We start from the raw sequence: 18,453 nt of genomic DNA, 5'->3' as shown, positions 1-18,453 counted from the left end.
GCCGCTGTCACGTGACGGCCGCCATGTTGGGGAGGTCAAATAAAAGCTGCCTCAGATTATCCAAAAAAAAAACCCGCGTGGAGGAGATAAATTTAGTCCAAGTGTTTATTATCTTTTTCCCCTCAAAGGGCACATACAAATCCAGCCGGACTCCAGCTCCCAGCCAGAGTCCTTCGGTTAGTTCACATGCGGTTAACAACAGCTCTTCTACCAGTACCGTTACATGGAAATGTTAAAAGCCAAAAAAATAAAAATAATAACAAAATCCCTTGGGATTTCCCCCAAAAGGGAGGGATGCTAGTCATGGGGAACATGGAAAGAGGGAGGCAGGGGGATGTACTGGCCCTGGGTGGGGGACACCCACCACCCCATCCGCGCCCTTTGGGCTGCAGGGTCTGGCTGGGATGGAGCAGGGGTCCTTCCCTGCTCCATGGGGAAGGGCTTCCTGGGGATCCCTGTGCCAAAGGGCAGCCCCAAAGGATCCGTTCAGCTCATACTGGTCTCCCAGCTCCTCTGCCAGGAGCCCTGGAAATGCTGGATGAGCCCCCCCCCCAAGGTGGCAGGTCCACGCTGTCCCCTCCCCAGGCACCCCATCCCACCCCAGGGAAGCCCCAGTAGTCCCTAACCCTCTCCCAGGGGATTCCTGGCTGCCCCAGGGCCGTCCTGCAGGAGGAGGGGATCCTGCCCCATATCCCACACCTGCCCTGGGGAGCCAAATCGCCAAAAAGAGCCTAAAACCACCCAAAAAACCTGCTACCAAACTACACTGCAGAAAACCCCACTCCAGAACAGAGTCAGCGAGTCATCCCACGCTCCCAAGAGCTCCCGAATCCCAGGGGGCAAAGCAAAGGAAAAGCCAGCAAGGCCAAAACATCCGTAATTCCCCAGCCTGGGGGGTGGGAAGGGGGGCACAGGGGGCCGGATCTGCCCACGGGGGAGCAGCCAGGGAAGGAGGGGACTGGGAAAGGTTGGGATCACTAGTGGTTGGTGCTGCATTGCTACGGGAGCAGGGGAGCCCCTGCCTTGACCCCCCCCCGGGGGGGGGGGTGCTGGGGGGCAGCGTGGTCCCGGGATTTGCCCTCCGGAAGGCTCCGACATTCCCGAGCCGGGAGAAGCCGACGCCAGAGCGGCACCTCCGCGCTCCCCGGGATAAGGCAGGAAGAGTCGAGTCCCAGGAGCCGCCGGGGATGGGGCTCAGAGGGGTGCACGGTGGGGGTCTCCGGGCTCGTTCCTCCAGCCCCCGCCGCGTCTCCTACCGCGTGTTCTCCGGGGGGGGGTCTTTGGTTTCCCGAGGGAAACGCCGGCGGCGTCTCCTCCTACGCCGGGAAGTCGCCGCGGTGCCGGACGTGCTCATCGGTGACACTCAGGTACGTGGCCCTCATGCTGGGGGAGTACTGTGGGATGGGGAGGGACACGGGGGGAGGGGGGTCAGCACCCCCCGAAACACCAGGACACAACCCCTGCACGGCCAGGGACGGCCCCCATGGAGAGGGAACGCTGCTTCCCATGTGGATTGATCCCTAATTAATCTGCCAGGTGGGCACGGGGAGAGGGGCAGACCCTGCTCACGGCCTGTCTAGGGGCTGGGGGACATGAGACCTCTTCAGCCTGGAGCCCTGGAAGTGCTGCAGGAGCCTCCCAGGGTGGCAGGTCCGTGCTGTCCCTCCTCCCTGGGCACAACATCCCCCTCCAGGGATGCCCCAGTTGTCCCTCACCCTCTCCCAGGGGACTCGTGGCCACCCCAGGGCTGTCCCTGCCCCAGCCAACACCTGTCCTGGGGAGCCAAATTACCAAAAAGAGGCTAAAACCACCCAAAACCTGCTATTACACTGCAGCAAAAGCCCCTCTAGCTCTGCTTTGTCCCTTTCCAGGATCATCCTCCACCTTCCCAGCTCCAGCCCAGCAGCAAATTCATCCCGAATCACCCCATGTGCACAATTCCATAGTGAGCACAGTGCAGGGCCCCAAAACTCCAGCCTCTCAAAATCACATTTCTCCAGGATTTCACAGCAGGGAGGATCACCCCAATCAGGCACTAAGGAAGATTATTCCGAGTTTGTTCCTCTGGACTTGAAAAGTCCTTCCTCTGGGATCTGAATCCTGGGTAAATTCATTCAGGGCTCAAATTAATCCCCTCACTCATGTGCCCCCCCCCAGGGAAGAGGCTCTCACCAGCTGCCAGGTCTGTGCAATGGATTACACCTGATGGAAAAAATCATTCCTGGAAGAGGGGAGCACAGTATTCCTGCCATGGCAGCATTCCCAGAGCTGTGTCCCTGTCCCACTGCCCGACTGGGGGGGGCTCTGGGGATGGAGATGGGGGCCAGCATCCCAATGTGGGGGAGCTGCAAATCCTCCTGGAACTTCCTGGGGACAAACTGTGGCCCAGTCCCTCCCTCCCCGAGCTCTCCACGCTCTTCCTGAAATCCAGCCAGGGAAAGGGGATGGAGGGAGGCACAGAAGAGGGGGAGGATGGGGGAACCCAGCTGCTGCCCCAGGATAAGGAGGGAGAGGGAAGCAGCTGAACTTACTCTTGATGGGCAACTTAGCTCCAAAATAATGGATGCAAAAATTAAAAAGAAACCATAAAAAAAAAAAAAAAAAAGACAAGCAATAAAAAATAAAGCAGCAAATACCAGACAGGGAGGGATTAACAACGAGCAGGGAAACGGGAACGGGCAGGGAGACACTGCCAGGAGCATCCTCTGAAAGTGAGGACGGAGAGGGAGCACAGGGAAGGGAGGGAAGGGCAGGGCTATTTCAGGCTCCCCCGAGCACGTGGCTGTGCCCCCTCCCCACAGCCCCCGTGGGCCGGCCGGGAATTGGGTCAGAGCCGGGCAGGGGGAGCCACGTCCTCGGCAAGGGCAGGAGGGGGCCGGGATCACCCCCACATCCCACCCCGGCCAGCGGCTCTCGGTGACCCCGACGGGCTCCACACCCCCGGGAAATCCCCCCCCCAGGGGGGTGTCACAAGAAGGACTTGGCCTCGGTCGCCCACCGTACCGTGGGGGGGGGGAGACCCCCTGCCGATGAGGGGCACGTTCTCGTAGCGCGGGTTCCCTCCGAAGAGCACGGCCTGGTTCCTGGGGAGGGGGCACAGCGGGACCCCCATCACCCCCCGCCCCGGCACAGCGGGGGGGACCCGGGGGGAAAAGGACGGGGAAGGGGGGAACCTCACATGTACTCGGAGACGGGGGCGTTGGACACGGTCTGGGCGGGGGGGTGGAGGCTGCTCTGGCTGCCCAGGCTGCTGCTGTAGCTGCAGAAGCTGCGGAGCTGCCCCCGGGGCGGGCGGTGGGCGGCGATGCGCCGAGCCTGGGGGTTGAACGGGTCCTCCTCGTCCATGTCGTCGTAGTCCCGGTCCCTGGGCAGGAGGGGACGGTGGTCACGCTCAGTCTCAAACCAGGGGGGGGCCCCACGGGAGGCCTGGGAGGTGCCTGTGGCCACTCCATGCCCATGGTGAGGGCAGGGGGCTGTGGGGGAAGGAGCTGTGGGCAGCGGGGCTGTGGGCAGGGGGCTGCACGTGTGGGAGGGTGGGCAGGGGGTCCGCAGGGGCAGGGGGGATGCAGGGGACCACGGGCAGAGGGGTGGTGAGCAGGGGGATGGAGGGGATCACGGGCAGAGGGGTGGTGAGCAGGGGATGCAGGGTACCACGGGCAGAGGGGCTGTGAGCAGGGGGGATGCAGGGGCAGGGGGGATGCAGGGGACCACGGGCAGAGGGGCGGTGAGCAGGGGGGCTGCAGGGGCAGGAGTTATGGGCGGGGGGCTGCACAGGTGGGGGGCTGTGGGCAGGTGGGTGGTCTGCAGGTGGGGGGCTGTGGGCAGGGGTCCGCGGGCAGACCCACCGTCCTGTGAGCTGCTTCCAGGCGCGGGGGGGCAGCGCAGATGATGGTGGAGAAGGAGGCAGCTGCCAGCAGGGAGAAGAGCCCCAGGTAGAGCAGCCCCTCCACCCCGTCGTAGCAGATCCCGATGAGGGCGTCCAGGTAATCCTGGGGGGACACAGGCAGGGCTGGTGGTAGAGCAGGGGGACCCCAGAGCTGTGTCCCCACCCGGACCCCCCCTCACCTTGTGCAGCCCCCGGCAGTCCAGCAGGGCTGTCAGCTGGTGCAGGCTGGTCTCTGAGGAGTTGAGGAGCTGCTGGACCCCCAGCAGGTCTTTCTATGTGAAAAGAGGGGGTCAGGACGGTGCTGGGGAGCGGAGCGAGGGCAGGTGGGGCCCCAGCACCCCCTCCCATACCTCAGCTGTGGGGAAGAGGGGCAGTGCATACTGGATGAGACCCTGGGTCTGGATCTGCATCGTGGTGAGCGAGCGCTGGAAGACGGTGAGAACCTGCAAGGGGGAGTGGGAACAGTCACGGAGCCACCCAGCCCTGGGACCCCCCATCCCTGGGACCCCCCCAGCCCCAGGCAGCCCCAAGCAGGGTGCCTAGTCCCCCTGTACCTGCTGGAAGGGGTTGCTCAGGCTCTGGTCACAGTACAGGTAATAGTGAGCCACCACTGCAAAGCCAAGGGGACACATTGGTAGGAGCGTCCCGGGGGACGGGGAGCAGTGTGTGGGGGCAGAATGGCAGCGGGGGGCACTGGACCCCCCGGCAGGTTTTGGGGTTCTGCCCCACCCTGGCTCCACCTGGGAGCTGGCTCTGACCTGCACTGATCTCGTCGTCTGTCTGGTTCATGATGAACTTGTCTGGGGCCACGCAGAAGTCGCTGGTGCCCTGCGGGGACCAGAGGGACATCGAGGGGCCGGGAGGGACGGGACGGTGCCCGCAGCCTTTGGCACGGCCCCGGCACAGCCAGAACCAGCCCTGCCCCCCCCCCCCCCCCCCCCCCCCCCCCCCGCCACCGTGTCCACGGCCATGGAGGCCCAGCTGAGGACGAGGGTCAGCAGCCCACAGCACAACATCCTGCGTGGAGAGCGGGGAGCACGAGGGGGGAGCACGTGTGTAGGGTCTATCCCGATCCCCCCCAGCCCCCCGATCCCACCCACAGGGTACTCACGTGGCCAGGAGGCAGCGGGAGCGCTTGGCCAGCCCCAGGCAGGCCAGCAGGCAGATGGTGAGGACGAGGATGAAGAAGAGGAGGTAGGCCAGCCACCTGGGCGCAGAGGAAGGTTCTGTCACCTGTGTTCACCCCCTGACCCCGCTGGGGCCACCCCCTCTGTGGTGCTGAGGCCCTGCTCACTGGTAATACTCCACACTCACTGGTAGTACTCCACACTCACCGGTAATACTCCACACTCACCAGTTGTACTCCACACTCACTGGTTGTACTCCACACTCACCGGTTGTACTCCACACTCACCGGTTGTACTCCACACTCACCGGTTGTACTCCACACTCACCGGTAGTACTCCACGAAGGCGACGCGTGCCGACAGCGCGGTGAGGTCGGCGCTGACGCCCCCCCAGCCCGGCAGCCCCTGCAGCTGCAGGACGATGCTCCCGGCCAGCTGCTCCACCAGCTTGAGGGTCTGCACGTAATCCCCCCGCGGCGCCAGCACCTCGTTCAGCCGTGCCAGGTGCTGCTCCAGCCCCCCCTGCATCTGCAGCGTGGTGCCTGCAACCTGGCAAAGGTGGGATGGTCAGACCCCTGGGATAATCATCCCCCCCCGGGACACCACCCTGCCATCAGCCGCACACCTGGAGGAGACATTTTGCCCCATCCATGCGATGCTCTTCCTCCAGGAGAGCAGCCCCACCTCAACCCCCCGAGCCCAAGATGGATCCATCCTCCAGGACAGCCCTGCCACGGCCACCCCAGCCCTTCCCATTCTGCCACAAAGGTCCCATTCTGGGGGGTGACGTCACCCTCCCGCGCTCAGCACAGCACGGCTGCCCCGGGGGCTTGGCCGGAGCAGCCGGACATCCCTCCAGTTCCCTCCCCTGTGCTCCAACCCAACCCAGGATGGGGGATTGTCCCCCCTGGGGGACCCTGCCCGTGGTCCTACCAGCGAGTCGATGCCAGTGAGGGTCTGGTTGGCGTGGTCCAGGGCGTAGAGCAGCTGGAACACCCCGTCGTTGGTCTCGCTGTTCCCGTAGAAGCCGATGCCGACGGCAGCGCTGGGGGCAGGGAGGGGACATGGTTAGAGGGGAGGGACACACTGGGTACAGACCCACCCTGGGACACCAGCTGGACAGGGGACACTCCCTGGAACATCCCGGGTTTGGGGGACCCCTCAGCCATGGCAGGGCAGAGCCAAAGTGATGGCACAGGCACCTGCTCCTGCCGGTGCCCAGGGACACCCAGAGCTGCTCCACAGGCACACGGAGGGTCTGAAGCTCCTCCCGCCAAACCCTGGGAGATTGAGGTGGAGGGGCTGGGCCAAGCAGATTAGGGGAATCCGCTGGAAGCACCGTGCTTCCTGATTGAACCTGCTGGGAGCACACGGAAGCCGCTCCAGGTCCCCAGGCGAGCTCTCCACGGCCCCTGTGGTGTTCCCAGATGGAGCTGGGCTGAAAGTCACAGCTGGCTCCAAGAAATAGGGTGCCCCTGGCCGTGCCCTGGCCGGGCATGTGCCCACACATGGCTGGCTCACGCAGGGCTGCTCTCTCCCTGTGCAAAAACCAGCCTGTTGGCCACCATTAGCCCCTCAACGGCTACCAACAGGCTGTTGGGGGGGTTCAAAGCCCCCGGGAGCTGCAGAGACCCCCTGCCATGGCGGGGAGGGGTGAGGGGGGAGCTCGCTGAGCTCATTAAAGCCGCTTCCCCATTCCCGTTTTTCCCCTGTTTCCCTGCTCCGTGGCAGCCATCTCGCCCCGCCCCGGCAAACCAGCCCCTTTGTCTGCAGAGAGGGTCGTGGCCGGGCAGCCAAACAGCTCCCGGGGCCCATCCTGTCCCCTCCCAGGCCAGGAGTGCCTGGGGGGACACAGGATGGCTGTTGGGGAGTCCTCCCGGCCACGGGCTGCCCCAAACCGGGGTGGGCTTGGAAAGCCTCTGGAGCGGTGCCGGGAGAAGTGTCCCCTTGTCTAATTGCTGTGGTCGCAGTTCAGGCCGGGCACAAGGGACCTGCCAGCTGGGTCAGGCTGCCGCCCGCCATCTGCTCCGGGCTGGGATTAGCGACCGGCCCCGCTCCCGCCCGGGATTAGCCGGGAAGGCGGCACAGCCGTGAGGGGACGGGGCTGGCCCGCAGCTGGTCCCTGGGGCCGCCCCAGCAGCTGCACGGGAGGAGGCTGGGATGGACCACATTTAATTGCACAGATCTAATTAAAGCGACTCGTGGCTGGGGCGCAGAGTCCCCTCGGTGGCCGGGGGGGACAGCGCTGGGCCCCCGTCCCCGTCCTCACCAGCAGAGGAGCCCGGCGGTGACGGCCATCCAGGTGACGCAGCAGGAGTGGGGTTGCTTGGAGTCGGGGTCCTGGTCCCTCTTGCAGCAGCACACGCAGATCAGGTAGACGGTGAGGAAGAGGAGGTTGAGGCCGAGGCACACGGCGGCCACCAAGCCCAGGAGAAGCAGCGACTGGGAAGGAGAGAGGGGACAGTCAGCGGCCGTGCCCGTGACCCGCACGTGTGCCCGGGATGCGGCCGCGTCCGGCGCCCCATGGGACCGTCACGAGGGGAAGAGGAAGCGTCCCCGTCCCTGTCCCTGTCCCCGTCCCTGTTCCCCTCCCCATCCCCGCGCGGGGGCCACCAAGCCGCAGGTCGGGGGGCTTGGGGCGCAGCCACCCTTTGTCGGGCGCTGGGGCACCGGGACACCGGCGCTGCCCCCCTCGCCTCATTTCGGGGTCCCCGCGGTCCGGGACGCCGCGGTGGACGCGGTGGGTGCGCGGGGCAGGGGCTCGGGAGCGGCACAGGCAGGGGGTGACCCTGTGCCTGCCCGTCCCCCCGGGGCCGGGGGTGCCAGTGCGGGCTGTCCCGGCGGGGGGGGGGCCGGGCCATGAAAGGCGCTTTGTGCGCCGTGAGATCAGAGCTGGCTCCGGGCGCCGCCGGGGCCAACAGAGCGGGGTGAAGGTTGGGGGGGTAGCCCGGGGCGAGCGGGGGGCGCGGGGGGGGGTCCCGGCGGGGGTACCTGCTGGTAGTCGGGGTCCTGCGGGCGGAAGGCGGAGGGCACGGGCTGCAGGCGCGGGCCGCGGTGCGGGAGCCCGTGCAGCCAGGCCGCCCACCAGGGCGCCAGGTAGTCGGCGCGGGCGGGCCCCATGGCGGGGCCGGGGGGCGCGGGGCGCCGGTGGCGGGCGGGGGGCGGCGGTGCCGCCACGCCGCGGGCTCTGCCCGCCCCCCCCGGACACGACACCCCCCCCCCCCCGGGCCCGCCCACCGACCACGCCCCGCCGGCACCGCCCCCGGCATGGCGGAGCGGGGACAGGGTCCCGTGTGTCCCCCCCAGCACGATCCCAGCGTCACCCCCCGCTATAGGGGCACTGCACCCTGTCCCTCCCTCTTATAGGGCAGCGCTGCGCCCCATCCTGCCCCCCTTCCTCACTGATATAGGGGGGCACTGCACCCCATGACTCTCTGCTATGGGGGCAGCACAACCCAACCCTGCCTGCCATGGGGTCGCCGCAGCCCAGCACAACCCCTCCCTGCTATAGGGGAACCCCACCCTCTCACCTCCTGCCAAGGACCAGGCGCTATGGAGGGCCCGGCCACGGGGGACAGACGTGCCTAATCCAGTCCGGGTTTTACCTCATTCTGCACTCCGGCAAAACCCAGTCCGGGTTTTACCTCATTCCGTACTCTGAAAAAATCCAGTCTGGGTTTTACCTCATTCCGTACTCTGAAAAAATCCAGTCTGGGTTTTACCTCATTCCGTACTCTGAAAAAAATCCAGTCCGGGTTTTCCCCAACCCCCCCAAAGCGGCCCCGGGACCCCCCGACAGAAGCACCGCAAGGTGTGAACCCCCCCAAGGTCACACCAGAACAGGGTTTTATTTATTTATCTGTTTATTTATTGTAACAAACACAGAGGATCCAACAGGGGAACGGCCCATCCCGGCTCATTTCAGCTCCTTCACGGCCAGACCTGTGCAGGAGAGAGGACACGGATTGGGGGGGGCTCAGCCATGGAAGGAAGAGGTGCCGGGAGCCCCCTGTCTTCACTGGGACCATCCATGAAAGGGGTTCCTGGAGCCCTCTGTCTCCTTTGGGATCAGAGCCCTCCAACTCCCCGGGAATGCCAAGTGCTGGTGGTGGCACCAGTTCTGGGACAGCGGGAGCTCCACAAAGACACCTCCAAAGGGGAGGGGGCTCTGGCTGCTCCTCTCAATCCCAGCCACCCCCCCTCCTGTTCTCCTGGGATACCTGGGGGCAGGGACTGCTTCAGCTTCTCGGCCTTCTCCTTGTCGGTGATGACCAGGGTGTAGAGGTACCGACTGCAGCGCACCTTGAACTTCACATTGTCCTTGTTCTTCTTGATCTTGACGGCTGTGGGGGGAGGGCAGAGACACCCCAGAGTCACCCCAAGGAACCCCAACCCCTTCCCCGAGCAGAGCCCTCCGGGGGGGAATGGCAGGAAGAGCTCAGTGGTGCTTCCCCAGTGCTCAGCTCTCCTTTCCCACCCACGCCCTGAGCAACAAAACATTCCCAAGAGATCCCATGACAGCCCATCCAAAGAAGAGAGAGAAGAGGGAACACTCCCCACGTGTTGTTAAAGACCAAGACAGGGCAGTGCAAGTGTTACAATGGTTGTCACTTTGTGTTGGCAACAGAACTCTCTTAAGGATGAATCACCCTCTGTCGTGACAGAGCTTGGCAGAACACCCTGGGGCAAGGGGCAGTGGGAATGGGTGCCTGGGAACACCCTCTGGACTGCAAGCCCCACTGTTCACAGGGGTGGTCTCGGTCCACACAGAGCCAAAGGCAGTTTGTGTCACCCACAGACCCCCAGCACTCGTCCCTCGGTGCTCCTGAGCCCAGGAGCTGCTCAGTGTCCACAGGCACCTGTGCTGACCATCCCACCCCTGTCCCCCAAGGACCCTCCACTAACACTTGGCGTCCTTCCTCCGTGCTGTCAGCAGGAAGTCCTTGATCTCCTCAATCTTGCGAGGCTGGGAAGGCAAAGAGACTCGTGGGATCATGGAATGGGGGGGTAGGAAGGGTCCTGAAAGCCCACCCAGTGCCACCCGCTGCTACGGGCAGGGACACCTTCTACTATTCCAGGTCACTCCAACCTGGCCTTGGACACTCCCACAGTGTGTTCCCAGCCCAAAGCTCATCCCCAACTCCCGCTCTGGCTGCCCCGAGTCCCTAGGACCCCCCCGGATCCCCTAGAGCCCCCCAGGATCCCCATTAACCCCCAGGACCTCCCTTATCCTGCACCACGCCCGAGACTGAACAAGACAGAGACCCCCCACCCTCCCTCCCGCCCTCCAGGAAAGGACACCCCCCCCATCCTGATGTGCACCCTGTCTGGGGCCAGACAAGGACCTCCCAACCCTCGGGGGGATCCCCCCGTTCTGCACCGTGTCCACAACCCGACAAACCAGAGCCCCCCCCCCGCCCTGGCACAGACAAGCCAAAGACCCCCGGGGGAATCCCCCCCGCCCCCCGCCGGGCCCACAGCACAGCCCCCACCGCCAGGAGCCCCCTGCCCGCCGCCCCCTCCTCACCATGGTCCCAGCGCGCGCTCGGTCGCTCCAACCTGCGGCACAAGCGACCCAAAATGGCGTCAGCGCAGCCCCTCACCCACCGCCCCCGCCCTCCCCGCCCGCCACCGAGCCCCCCCGCGCCCCCTGCCCCCCTCCGCTGCCCCCTTGTCCCCGCGCCGTGCCCCCCGGCCCCGATGGCCGCGGATCCCCCGCCCCGCCCGCTCCGCCATCCCGCACCCGTCGCCGCCGCGAACAAGCAGGAAGTGACCGCCGCACTTCCGCATCTGGGCACTATATGGCCTACGGCGCGCGCGGGGGGACAAACTGCGCCCGATCGCGAGAGTGGGGGCACTGGCGGCACCTGCGATGAGTTGGCGCGGGCTCAGCCCCGCCCATTGAGGGCAAAGCGGGGTGTGAAGGGAATTATGGGCTCTTCCACCCTCCCGGATCCACCCGTGCGCTGCCGGGAAGGTGGAGCAAGGCTGTCAGCGCGGGCTGGTTGCAGTTTCACGAGCCTCGCTTTCCTGAGGCTCAGCCTCATCTCCCACTCGGGATGATCCATCTAAGATTCCATCTTGTTGCTGCGCCAGGCCCTCCTCCCCGAGATGCTGGGGCTCGATGATTCGAGTAGGGCTGTAATGGACCAGTCTTGCCACAAGAGAGAGCTTCAGCCCCGCTCAAAGCCCAAACCCGCCCCTAAACCCCAAACCCACCCCAAAACCCCGGCAGGAATCCTTGGGGGTGGATGGCGGGGGCGAGTGACCCCATCCTCTCCCTGCGTCCCCATCCCCATCCTGCTAAGCCCTAAGTGGGACTGGAGCAGTATTTGGGGGTGCTGGGATGACCCCAAGGGCGGCTGGGTGGGATCAGCAGTGTCTGCCCCCACCCCCCTGCATCCCAGTGCACTCCCCACACAGTGACATCCCCCCAGTTGCTCCCAGTACCACCCTAAGCCCAGTGACTGGGAGGAAACCCACAGGTCCCATCCCAGGGCTCCCACCCAGGGGAGGGTTTTGGGGTGGGACCCTTCTCCCTCTGCGCCAAACGAGCTTTTTAATTGTTTGATTTACTTCTCTCCTCTCTGATGGGCTGATCTACTCCGCTGCCTTTTAATTGCTCCCAGACTCGAGCCGTTTTTCGTGTTTTAAGGAAGGCTGAATGGGGTAATTAAACCCCTCGCAGAGTAAATCAGCAGCGCCGGGAGGAGACAGCCGAGAACTGGAGCTTTTGGCATAATAATAAAACTAAACTGGCATGAAAAGCACCCGTTTTGGCACCAGAGCTGAATGTTGATGCCTGGCTGGGGAGGGAGGAGACACTGGCAGCCCCAAAATCACCTGGTTTTCATCATGGAGTCATGGAATGGTTTGGGTCAAAGGGACCTTAAAGATCATCCCATTCCACCCCCTGCCATGGGCAGGGACACCTTCCACTAGCCCAAGTTGCTCCAAGCCCTGTCCAACCTGGCCTTGGACACTTCCAGGGATCCAGGGGCAGCCACAGCTTCTCTGGGCAACCTGTGCCAGGGCCTCACCACCCTCACAGCCAAGAATTCCTTCCCAATATCCCATCTCACCCTGCCCTGTCAGTGGGAAGCCATTCCCCCTTGTCCTGGCACTTCTCAGAGGAGCTGTGGCTGCCCCATCCCTGGAAGTGTCCAAGGCCAGGTTGGACGGGGCTTGGAGCAACCTGGGCTAGTGGAAGGTGTCCCTGCCCATGGCAGAGAATGGGATGGGATGAGCTTTAAGGTCCCTCCCAATCCAAACCATTCCACGATTCCATGATTCTGTGATCCCTTCTTCTACATCATTAACCAAGATATTAAATAACACTGGTCCCAGTACGGCCCCCCCCAGGGCCACCACTGGTCCCTGATGTTCACAGCCATCCAACCAACTCCTGATCCATCTCCAGCTCACCATGGAATCCATCTCTCTCTCCCAAAATGCACCTTGGCACTGCCATCAAAGCTGGGGGTGGGGGTGTGAGGGTCAGGGGGTGACCGTCCCCCTGTCCCCTGAACCCCCCAAAAGGCATCACTCCCTGGGAACAGAATCCCTTCTCCTTCCTTAACAACACTGAAGAGCCGAGTGGGTGCCTAAACCAACAGAAATAATTCATGAGAGTCATTAGCTGCTCGAAGTGGGGCTCTTTTCATGACCAACTTGAAATTAAAAAAAAAAAGAAATTAATAAAAAAAAAAATATCGCCGCCAACCCACCAACCCCAAACCCCACCACGCTCGGAATCCGCAGCTTTTCCAGCACATCAAATGCTTTTCCTGCCGCCTCCCACCGGCCCCGGCTCCGCCGCCGGAGGAAATTCAATTAACGGCCTTAATTCACCCGCCGGCTGCTGGTTTTATATTGGAAAATCCTCCCAATTCCGCTCGGGAAGCGCCGTGACCGGATCGGGGGGTGTTGAACCCTGTGTTTTGGGGGGCTCGTGGCACCTTGGGGTGAGGATTGGGGACCAGGTCAGTGAGGAGCCTTCTTCCTCCTTCTCCTCCTCCTCCTTCTCCTTCTCTTCTTTATTCTCCTCCTCCTCCAGCAGCTCCAAAGGCTCTGGGAGCTGGAAGTCCATGGAAAAGCCCTCCAAAACTATCGAGTCCAACCTGTGCCCGATCCCCACCTTGTCCCCCAGCCCAGAGTGCCACGGCCAGGCATTGCTTGGACACCTCCAGGGATGGGGACTCCACCACCTCCCTGGGCAGCCCCTTCCAATTCCTGGCCACCCTTTCCATGGAGAAATTCCTCCTGAATTCCTCCCAACCCGTGCACACGGAGCAGGGTGTCCCCACACCAGCCCCAGCACGGTGGCACTGCTGTCACCACCCAGCCCCTGGTTTGCTCTTCCCGGATCCCTCTGCACAGTGTTTGTGCTGGAAGGCGTTGTGGGAGAGGTGGGAGCTGGCAGAGGGAACAGGAGGCACGACAGGACACGTTCACCGGAGATTCCCTGTTCCAGCTTCAGCAGGAATTGATTTCTCCCCCAGTTTACTGGAATTTCTCCCGCCAGCGCAGAGGAGAAAGGTGGATTAACCAATCCACCAGGAGCATCCATCGTTACCAGCAACAGGAATCTCTCCCCAATCCCTCCCTATTTCCTTCTTTTTCCCCTTTCACTCTCAATTTCTTCCTCCCTCAGATTCCCACGAAGGGCCCTGGCAGCGCTGCCGGGAGCTGATCAATCCGCTCCCGGTGCAGCTCCCTCGGCCTCATCCATCAGCCAGGCTCCTTCGGAGCATCCGGAGCTTCATGGGCAATTTGGGGCCCAAACCAGCCCGTTTGGAGCCTCGGTCGTATTTTCTCCGTCTCTTCCCCTTTTGTTCCGTGTTTGCGGAGGACAAAGGCAGGCACAGGCTGGAGGGGGGGGGGACGGGCAGAGCAAATCCCGAGAAACAAAGCGGCCTTTCCATTTTCATGGAAATGCCCTGCGAAGGAGGGAGCAAATTTGGGAGGGAGGGGACACGGGGCTGGGGGAAAAGCTGCGGGAGAATTGAGTTCAGTCCCGGCGTCGTGGTGTGGCCGGAGCAGGGAAAAGGGGGATAAACGGGCTGGAAGTTTTCCCACCGGCATCGGGCACCGTTTGAAGCTCTGGAATATAGATATATTTTTTAATTAAGGATGGGTTAGGCCGGATCCTGCCTGGGCAGAGCATCCACGTGGGAGCCAGGATCAGCATCCAGATGGGGAGTGGCTCCTGCTTTGCCTCCAGCTATTTTGGGGGGCCGGGAGAGGCTGGAGCTGGGGGGTGACACCCCAGTGTTACCCCCTGCTCTCCCCTCTGCCCCCTGGTTGGGGACACTGGGCAGTGTGTGAGCTGCCGTGTTGTGTCCTGTCCCCAAGTGTCCCTCCTGTGCCCCCCGATGTCCCCAAGCCCACGGGAGGTCACCATTAGTGACCCAGGGGTAACACCGGCCCCACATTCCCAGAGGCTGACGGGGGTGCAGGGAGACCCCCGCCCGTGGGTGCTGCAAGAAAGGGGGGTGGGCAGACCCAGGGGTCCCAAACCAGGGTCCCAGTGGGTGCTGGTGGCCACAGGACACAGAGCAGGCAGGTGTGACACCGATAGGTGACACCAGTGGTGGCACTGCCGGGGCGAGGACAGAGCAGCTCCTGTCCCCCCTCTCCGCTCCAGCCGAATTTGGTGTCATCCTGCAGAGGAAGATTATGGTAATTTTCCTCCCCCCTCACGCATAATTTTCCGACCGGGCTGCAGCGGCGGCTGTGGGAGAGGCTGGGTGATGGGAATGTCATCTGCGATTCCATTATCTCCTCCTGCCTCCCTGCTTTCTTTTTCCTTGTGAAACCTTCATCAAAATCTGTCGATCTAATTAGGACAATTACAGCGCGGGGACAGCTGAAACCTGCCCAAAGCCTCCTCGGCGAGAGGGAGGACTGGGGGCCGGGAGGGGGTTGGGAGGGTTTAGGGATTTTTTTGGGATTATTTTGGTGCTGCAGGCGGATGGATGCGGTTGGAGGGTCCCAGCCCCACACGATGCCCCAGGGCTCCTTCCTGGATCTGGTTTTGGGGTGCACGGCCCCAAGGGGATGGAAGTGGCCTCCCCTTGGGCGTGAAACCATGGATCCCCCTCATGGATCCTGCCAGGAGGGTCCGCGGAGGCTGCACGTGCTGGTGGCAGCTCCGTGTCCCACCTCGCTGGATGTCACGAGCTGGAGGGGTCTCTGCCGTGCTCCTCAGCGAGGGGGGGGGCTCCCGTGAGGCTGCAGCTCCCCGATCCTCATTGGTATTCCATCCCCGCGCCGCGGCAGCTGGCGGGATGGGAGCGGAGTGACAGCGGTGACAGGTAACGCCAGCCACGGGGCCGGCGACAGCCGGCGGCTTGGCAGCGGGGGCACAGCTCCGCCGGGGTCCCGATCCCTGTCCCCGCCCTGGGATACGCCGTGAGGGCACAGGGAGGTGCCCCGGGGGCTGGATGCTCCGGGATCCAGAGCCCTGAGCTCTGCTGAGGGTGCAGCGATGCCCGTCCCGGGGCGCCGAGGATGCTCCCGTGGGGACGGGGGTAACCAGTGGGTTGGTCGCTCGGGGACAGATCCTCCGGGGTCCAGATCCGTGTCCCCACGCTGGGATATGCCATGGGAGGACAGGGAGAGCCCCCGGGGGATGCTCAGGCCCCTGAGCCCTGCGGTGGGTGCAGCGATGCCCATCCCAGGGTGATGGGGGTGCTCGGAGCAGGGAATTGGGGTGCAGCCCCCCTTGCCCGCCTCCACTTCCCCCCCAACAACACGGGGGACCCTGCACCCACCCGGGTGGGGGTGGAGGGCGGGGGGGGGGCGTCGGGCAGAGCCGGCTGCACGGGCAATTAAGGGAAGTGCCAATTGTCAGCCGGTGATTAACGCTGCTCCAAATCCACATGAATATTAACGGCCGACACGGCCCAGGCTCCCGCGCCATGAATTCTGGATGAATCTTAAGATAAATCGTTTGGATAACTTAGCGGCAGCTGTACTCCCTCGCCACCCACTGCCTCCCAAAATCAGCTCGCGTCAGGCGACAGGAGCCAGGAGCTGCCGCCGGGAATCGGGGCTCGGAGCGCCGGGATCCGGGCAGGGGAGAGAGCGGGGTGCCCAGGGCTCCCCGGGGGCGAAGGCTCCTCGGCTCTGGCGTGTGCCCAGGAGCTGGTGACGAATCCTGTCACCTGCCGCAGTTCTGCCGTCTTTGCAGGGCCACATTGGCTTCGCCCCGGGGGCTCCTTCCCGCAGGGGTGGCATTTGTCACCACCCGCTGCTGCGGGCACGGCGCGTCTCCTGAAGCTCTCCCAACACCACATTCCCATTCGCGGGAGTACATCCCGCTCCTCCAGCCCTGCCTTGGGCGTCCTCAGGCACAGGAGCAGAGATCCATCTTCCCGGCGGGTTCCTGCCGCTCCCGGCCCCGCTGGGATGCTCCCATTGGCATTCAGCCGCCGCGCCGGCCGCGTGTGCTCCCGGCCCGAACTCCTCGGGGGCCGCGGCCCTGATTGCATCCTTGTGCTTCCATAAATCAGCCCTGGGAGCCTGGCGGCACGAGGTGGGAATGGCAATGTCACCGGCAGGGGATGAGCTTCGCCGTGTCAGCGGGGTGGGATGCAGGGACCAGTATCACCGTGACACTGGGATGGGATGCAGGGACCAGCATCACTGTGACACTGGGACGGGATGCAGGGACCGGTATCACCGTGACACTGGGATGGGATGCAGACCAGTGTGCTGGGAGCTTCCCTGGGAAGAGAAGAGCTTCTCCCCATCCAGCACCTGCACCCTGGGACACCTTTGGGTCCCACAGTGCCCTGGGGTGGTGATGGAGCTGGGACCTGCCCCAGTGATCTGTCTCCAGGTCTGGGCAACTCCAAGGAGTTTCCCTTGGGAAGAACCTGGTGTGTGCTGTCTCCTCCTCCCCCTCCTCCTCCTCCTTCTCCTTCCCATCCATGGCATCCCAGTATGGCCCCTTGGTGACCTTCCATGGCAGTGTGCCCACGGAGAGCTGCAAACCTGCCCCCCAGCTGCCAAAACACCGTCAGAAAAATCAGGAAATCAGGTGCAAATGGCAAGAGGAGATTAACGGGAGAGGAGCGATTGAATCAGGGGCCATTAACAGATTAAATCATTACACGGAATCACATCAGCGCACAAATAATATGAATAATAATCGTGGCTCAGGGGCATCAGATCCTGCTTCCAATTTATTTCAGCCGGGAGATGAGGGCTGGTGGCTGCCACCGCCCACATGGCCCGGGCACAGAGGTGGCAGGACCTGGCTCGGCTCCCTGTGGGACAGAGGACACATGGAGGAGCTCCGTGGTTGGGGACTGTGGCATCAGCTGGGATGTCCTCACTGGTCCACAGCCTTCCCATCCCCAGGGAGATGTGCCAGTGTGACCCTCTCCCTTTTTGGGGGGGCCCTTTTGGGGTCCAGGCTCATCCCACCACCATCCTGCTCATCCCGACGAGGTCTTACAGCCTGCATGTCACAGTCACCCCTGCAGGAACACCCTAAGGTTACACCCCTGAGCCACAGCCCCTCATCCAGCATTCCCTACTCCAAATCTCCTTCCTGGCTGTATTTCCTTCCCTGCCCTGTCCTGTTTCCCTTCCAGAGGAGGGAAGCAGCCCCGTCCCTGCTGTGCTGGCTCCTGCTCCGAAGGGCTGCGGGGCTCTGTGAGGCAACAAACACGTCAATAAAAGGCTGCAAACAAAGGGAAAACGTCTTTTCTCCCCAGCTTAATTTCATTCCCGTCACCAGCAATCCCAAGGAAATGGAAACAAAGCCTGAACATCCTGTGCATGGGCCTGGGGAGGGGGTCGAGTCCTCCCTTGGCCACGGGAGGGTTAATTCCCGTCTCAGCACCGTCACATCTACTCTGCTGGCAAATCCTTTCTTCCCTAAATTCCTGCTTGCCCAGGAAGGCAGGACAAAGTCTGAGCTGCTGCGACAACACCTGGGAACAAGTATTATTATGTGGTGTGACAACGTTTGATGAATTCCTGTGTGCCTGGGGGAAGGGACTAAGTAGGTGAATGAAGTGAGAATATTCTCCGTGACAATCAATACCCTCGATTGAGCCGTCTCCGCAGATGTGACACTTGGATTTCACTTCCTTGGACGTACTAACTGGATTTATGTCCCCTTAGAGCGGAAACAGAGGGGAGTGAAGTGCTGGAAGTGGCTGGCACGGCGTGGGCACGGCATTGGGGTGGGGGGATGGAACCGGGCTGGTGGGTCTGGGATAATGGGTTGGGATGAAGGATTGGGGCGATTGGTTGGGGTCAGGGGTTGGGGTGATGGGACTGGGATGGTGGATTGGCATGATCAAACTGGGATGATGGAGCTGGAGTGATGGGTGATGGGTGATGGAGCTGGAGTGATGGATTGGGGGTGATGTATTGGGGTGATGGAGATTTGGGGGGCAATGGCTTGGGGTGATGGAGCTGA

At 63.1% G+C, this 18,453-nt stretch overlaps 2 protein-coding genes across 2 annotated transcripts; both read right to left on the bottom strand.

Moving 5' to 3' along the window:
* Window positions 1–87: 87 nt before the first annotated feature.
* Window positions 88–8,132, bottom strand: TTYH2 (tweety family member 2). Its single transcript, XM_027691782.1, is given in 15 exon segments — window positions 88–1,394; window positions 3,004–3,083; window positions 3,179–3,364; window positions 3,846–3,874; window positions 3,876–3,989; window positions 4,066–4,158; window positions 4,237–4,329; window positions 4,441–4,496; window positions 4,645–4,719; window positions 4,836–4,903; window positions 4,998–5,093; window positions 5,341–5,561; window positions 5,946–6,057; window positions 7,282–7,454; window positions 8,004–8,132. Coding segments are annotated over 15 exon segments (1,569 nt in total). The 3' UTR covers window positions 88–1,350.
* A 721-nt stretch (window positions 8,133–8,853) lies between these two features.
* RPL38 (ribosomal protein L38) lies at window positions 8,854–10,813 on the bottom strand. Its single transcript, XM_027691586.1, has 5 exons — window positions 10,756–10,813; window positions 10,540–10,571; window positions 9,918–9,978; window positions 9,233–9,355; window positions 8,854–8,954 (listed from the first exon to the last, which is right to left on the bottom strand). Exons 2-5 carry the CDS (start codon window positions 10,540–10,542, stop codon window positions 8,929–8,931), a joined length of 213 nt encoding a protein of 70 aa, XP_027547387.1. The 5' UTR covers window positions 10,543–10,571; window positions 10,756–10,813; the 3' UTR covers window positions 8,854–8,928.
* Window positions 10,814–18,453: the final 7,640 nt, after the last annotated feature.

This window comes from Neopelma chrysocephalum, unplaced genomic scaffold, assembly GCF_003984885.1.
Source record: "Neopelma chrysocephalum unplaced genomic scaffold, ASM398488v2 Primary Assembly neopelma1_84, whole genome shotgun sequence".
NCBI lineage: Eukaryota > Metazoa > Chordata > Aves > Passeriformes > Pipridae > Neopelma > Neopelma chrysocephalum.
The sequence above is the reverse complement of the archived record's forward strand: the minus strand, read 5'-3'. Positions and strand labels throughout refer to the sequence as shown.

Excerpts from the sequence above, each read along its gene's own strand:
- RPL38 (XM_027691586.1), bottom strand. Across the intron at positions 9,356-9,917 it reads ACGGAGGAAGGACGCCAAGT|CCGTCAAGATCAAGAAGAAC; the intron begins GTTAGTGGAGGG and ends CTCCCCCCACAG. Across the intron at positions 8,955-9,232 it reads GAAGCAGTCCCTGCCCCCAG|GTCTGGCCGTGAAGGAGCTG; the intron begins GTATCCCAGGAG and ends TCTCCTGCACAG.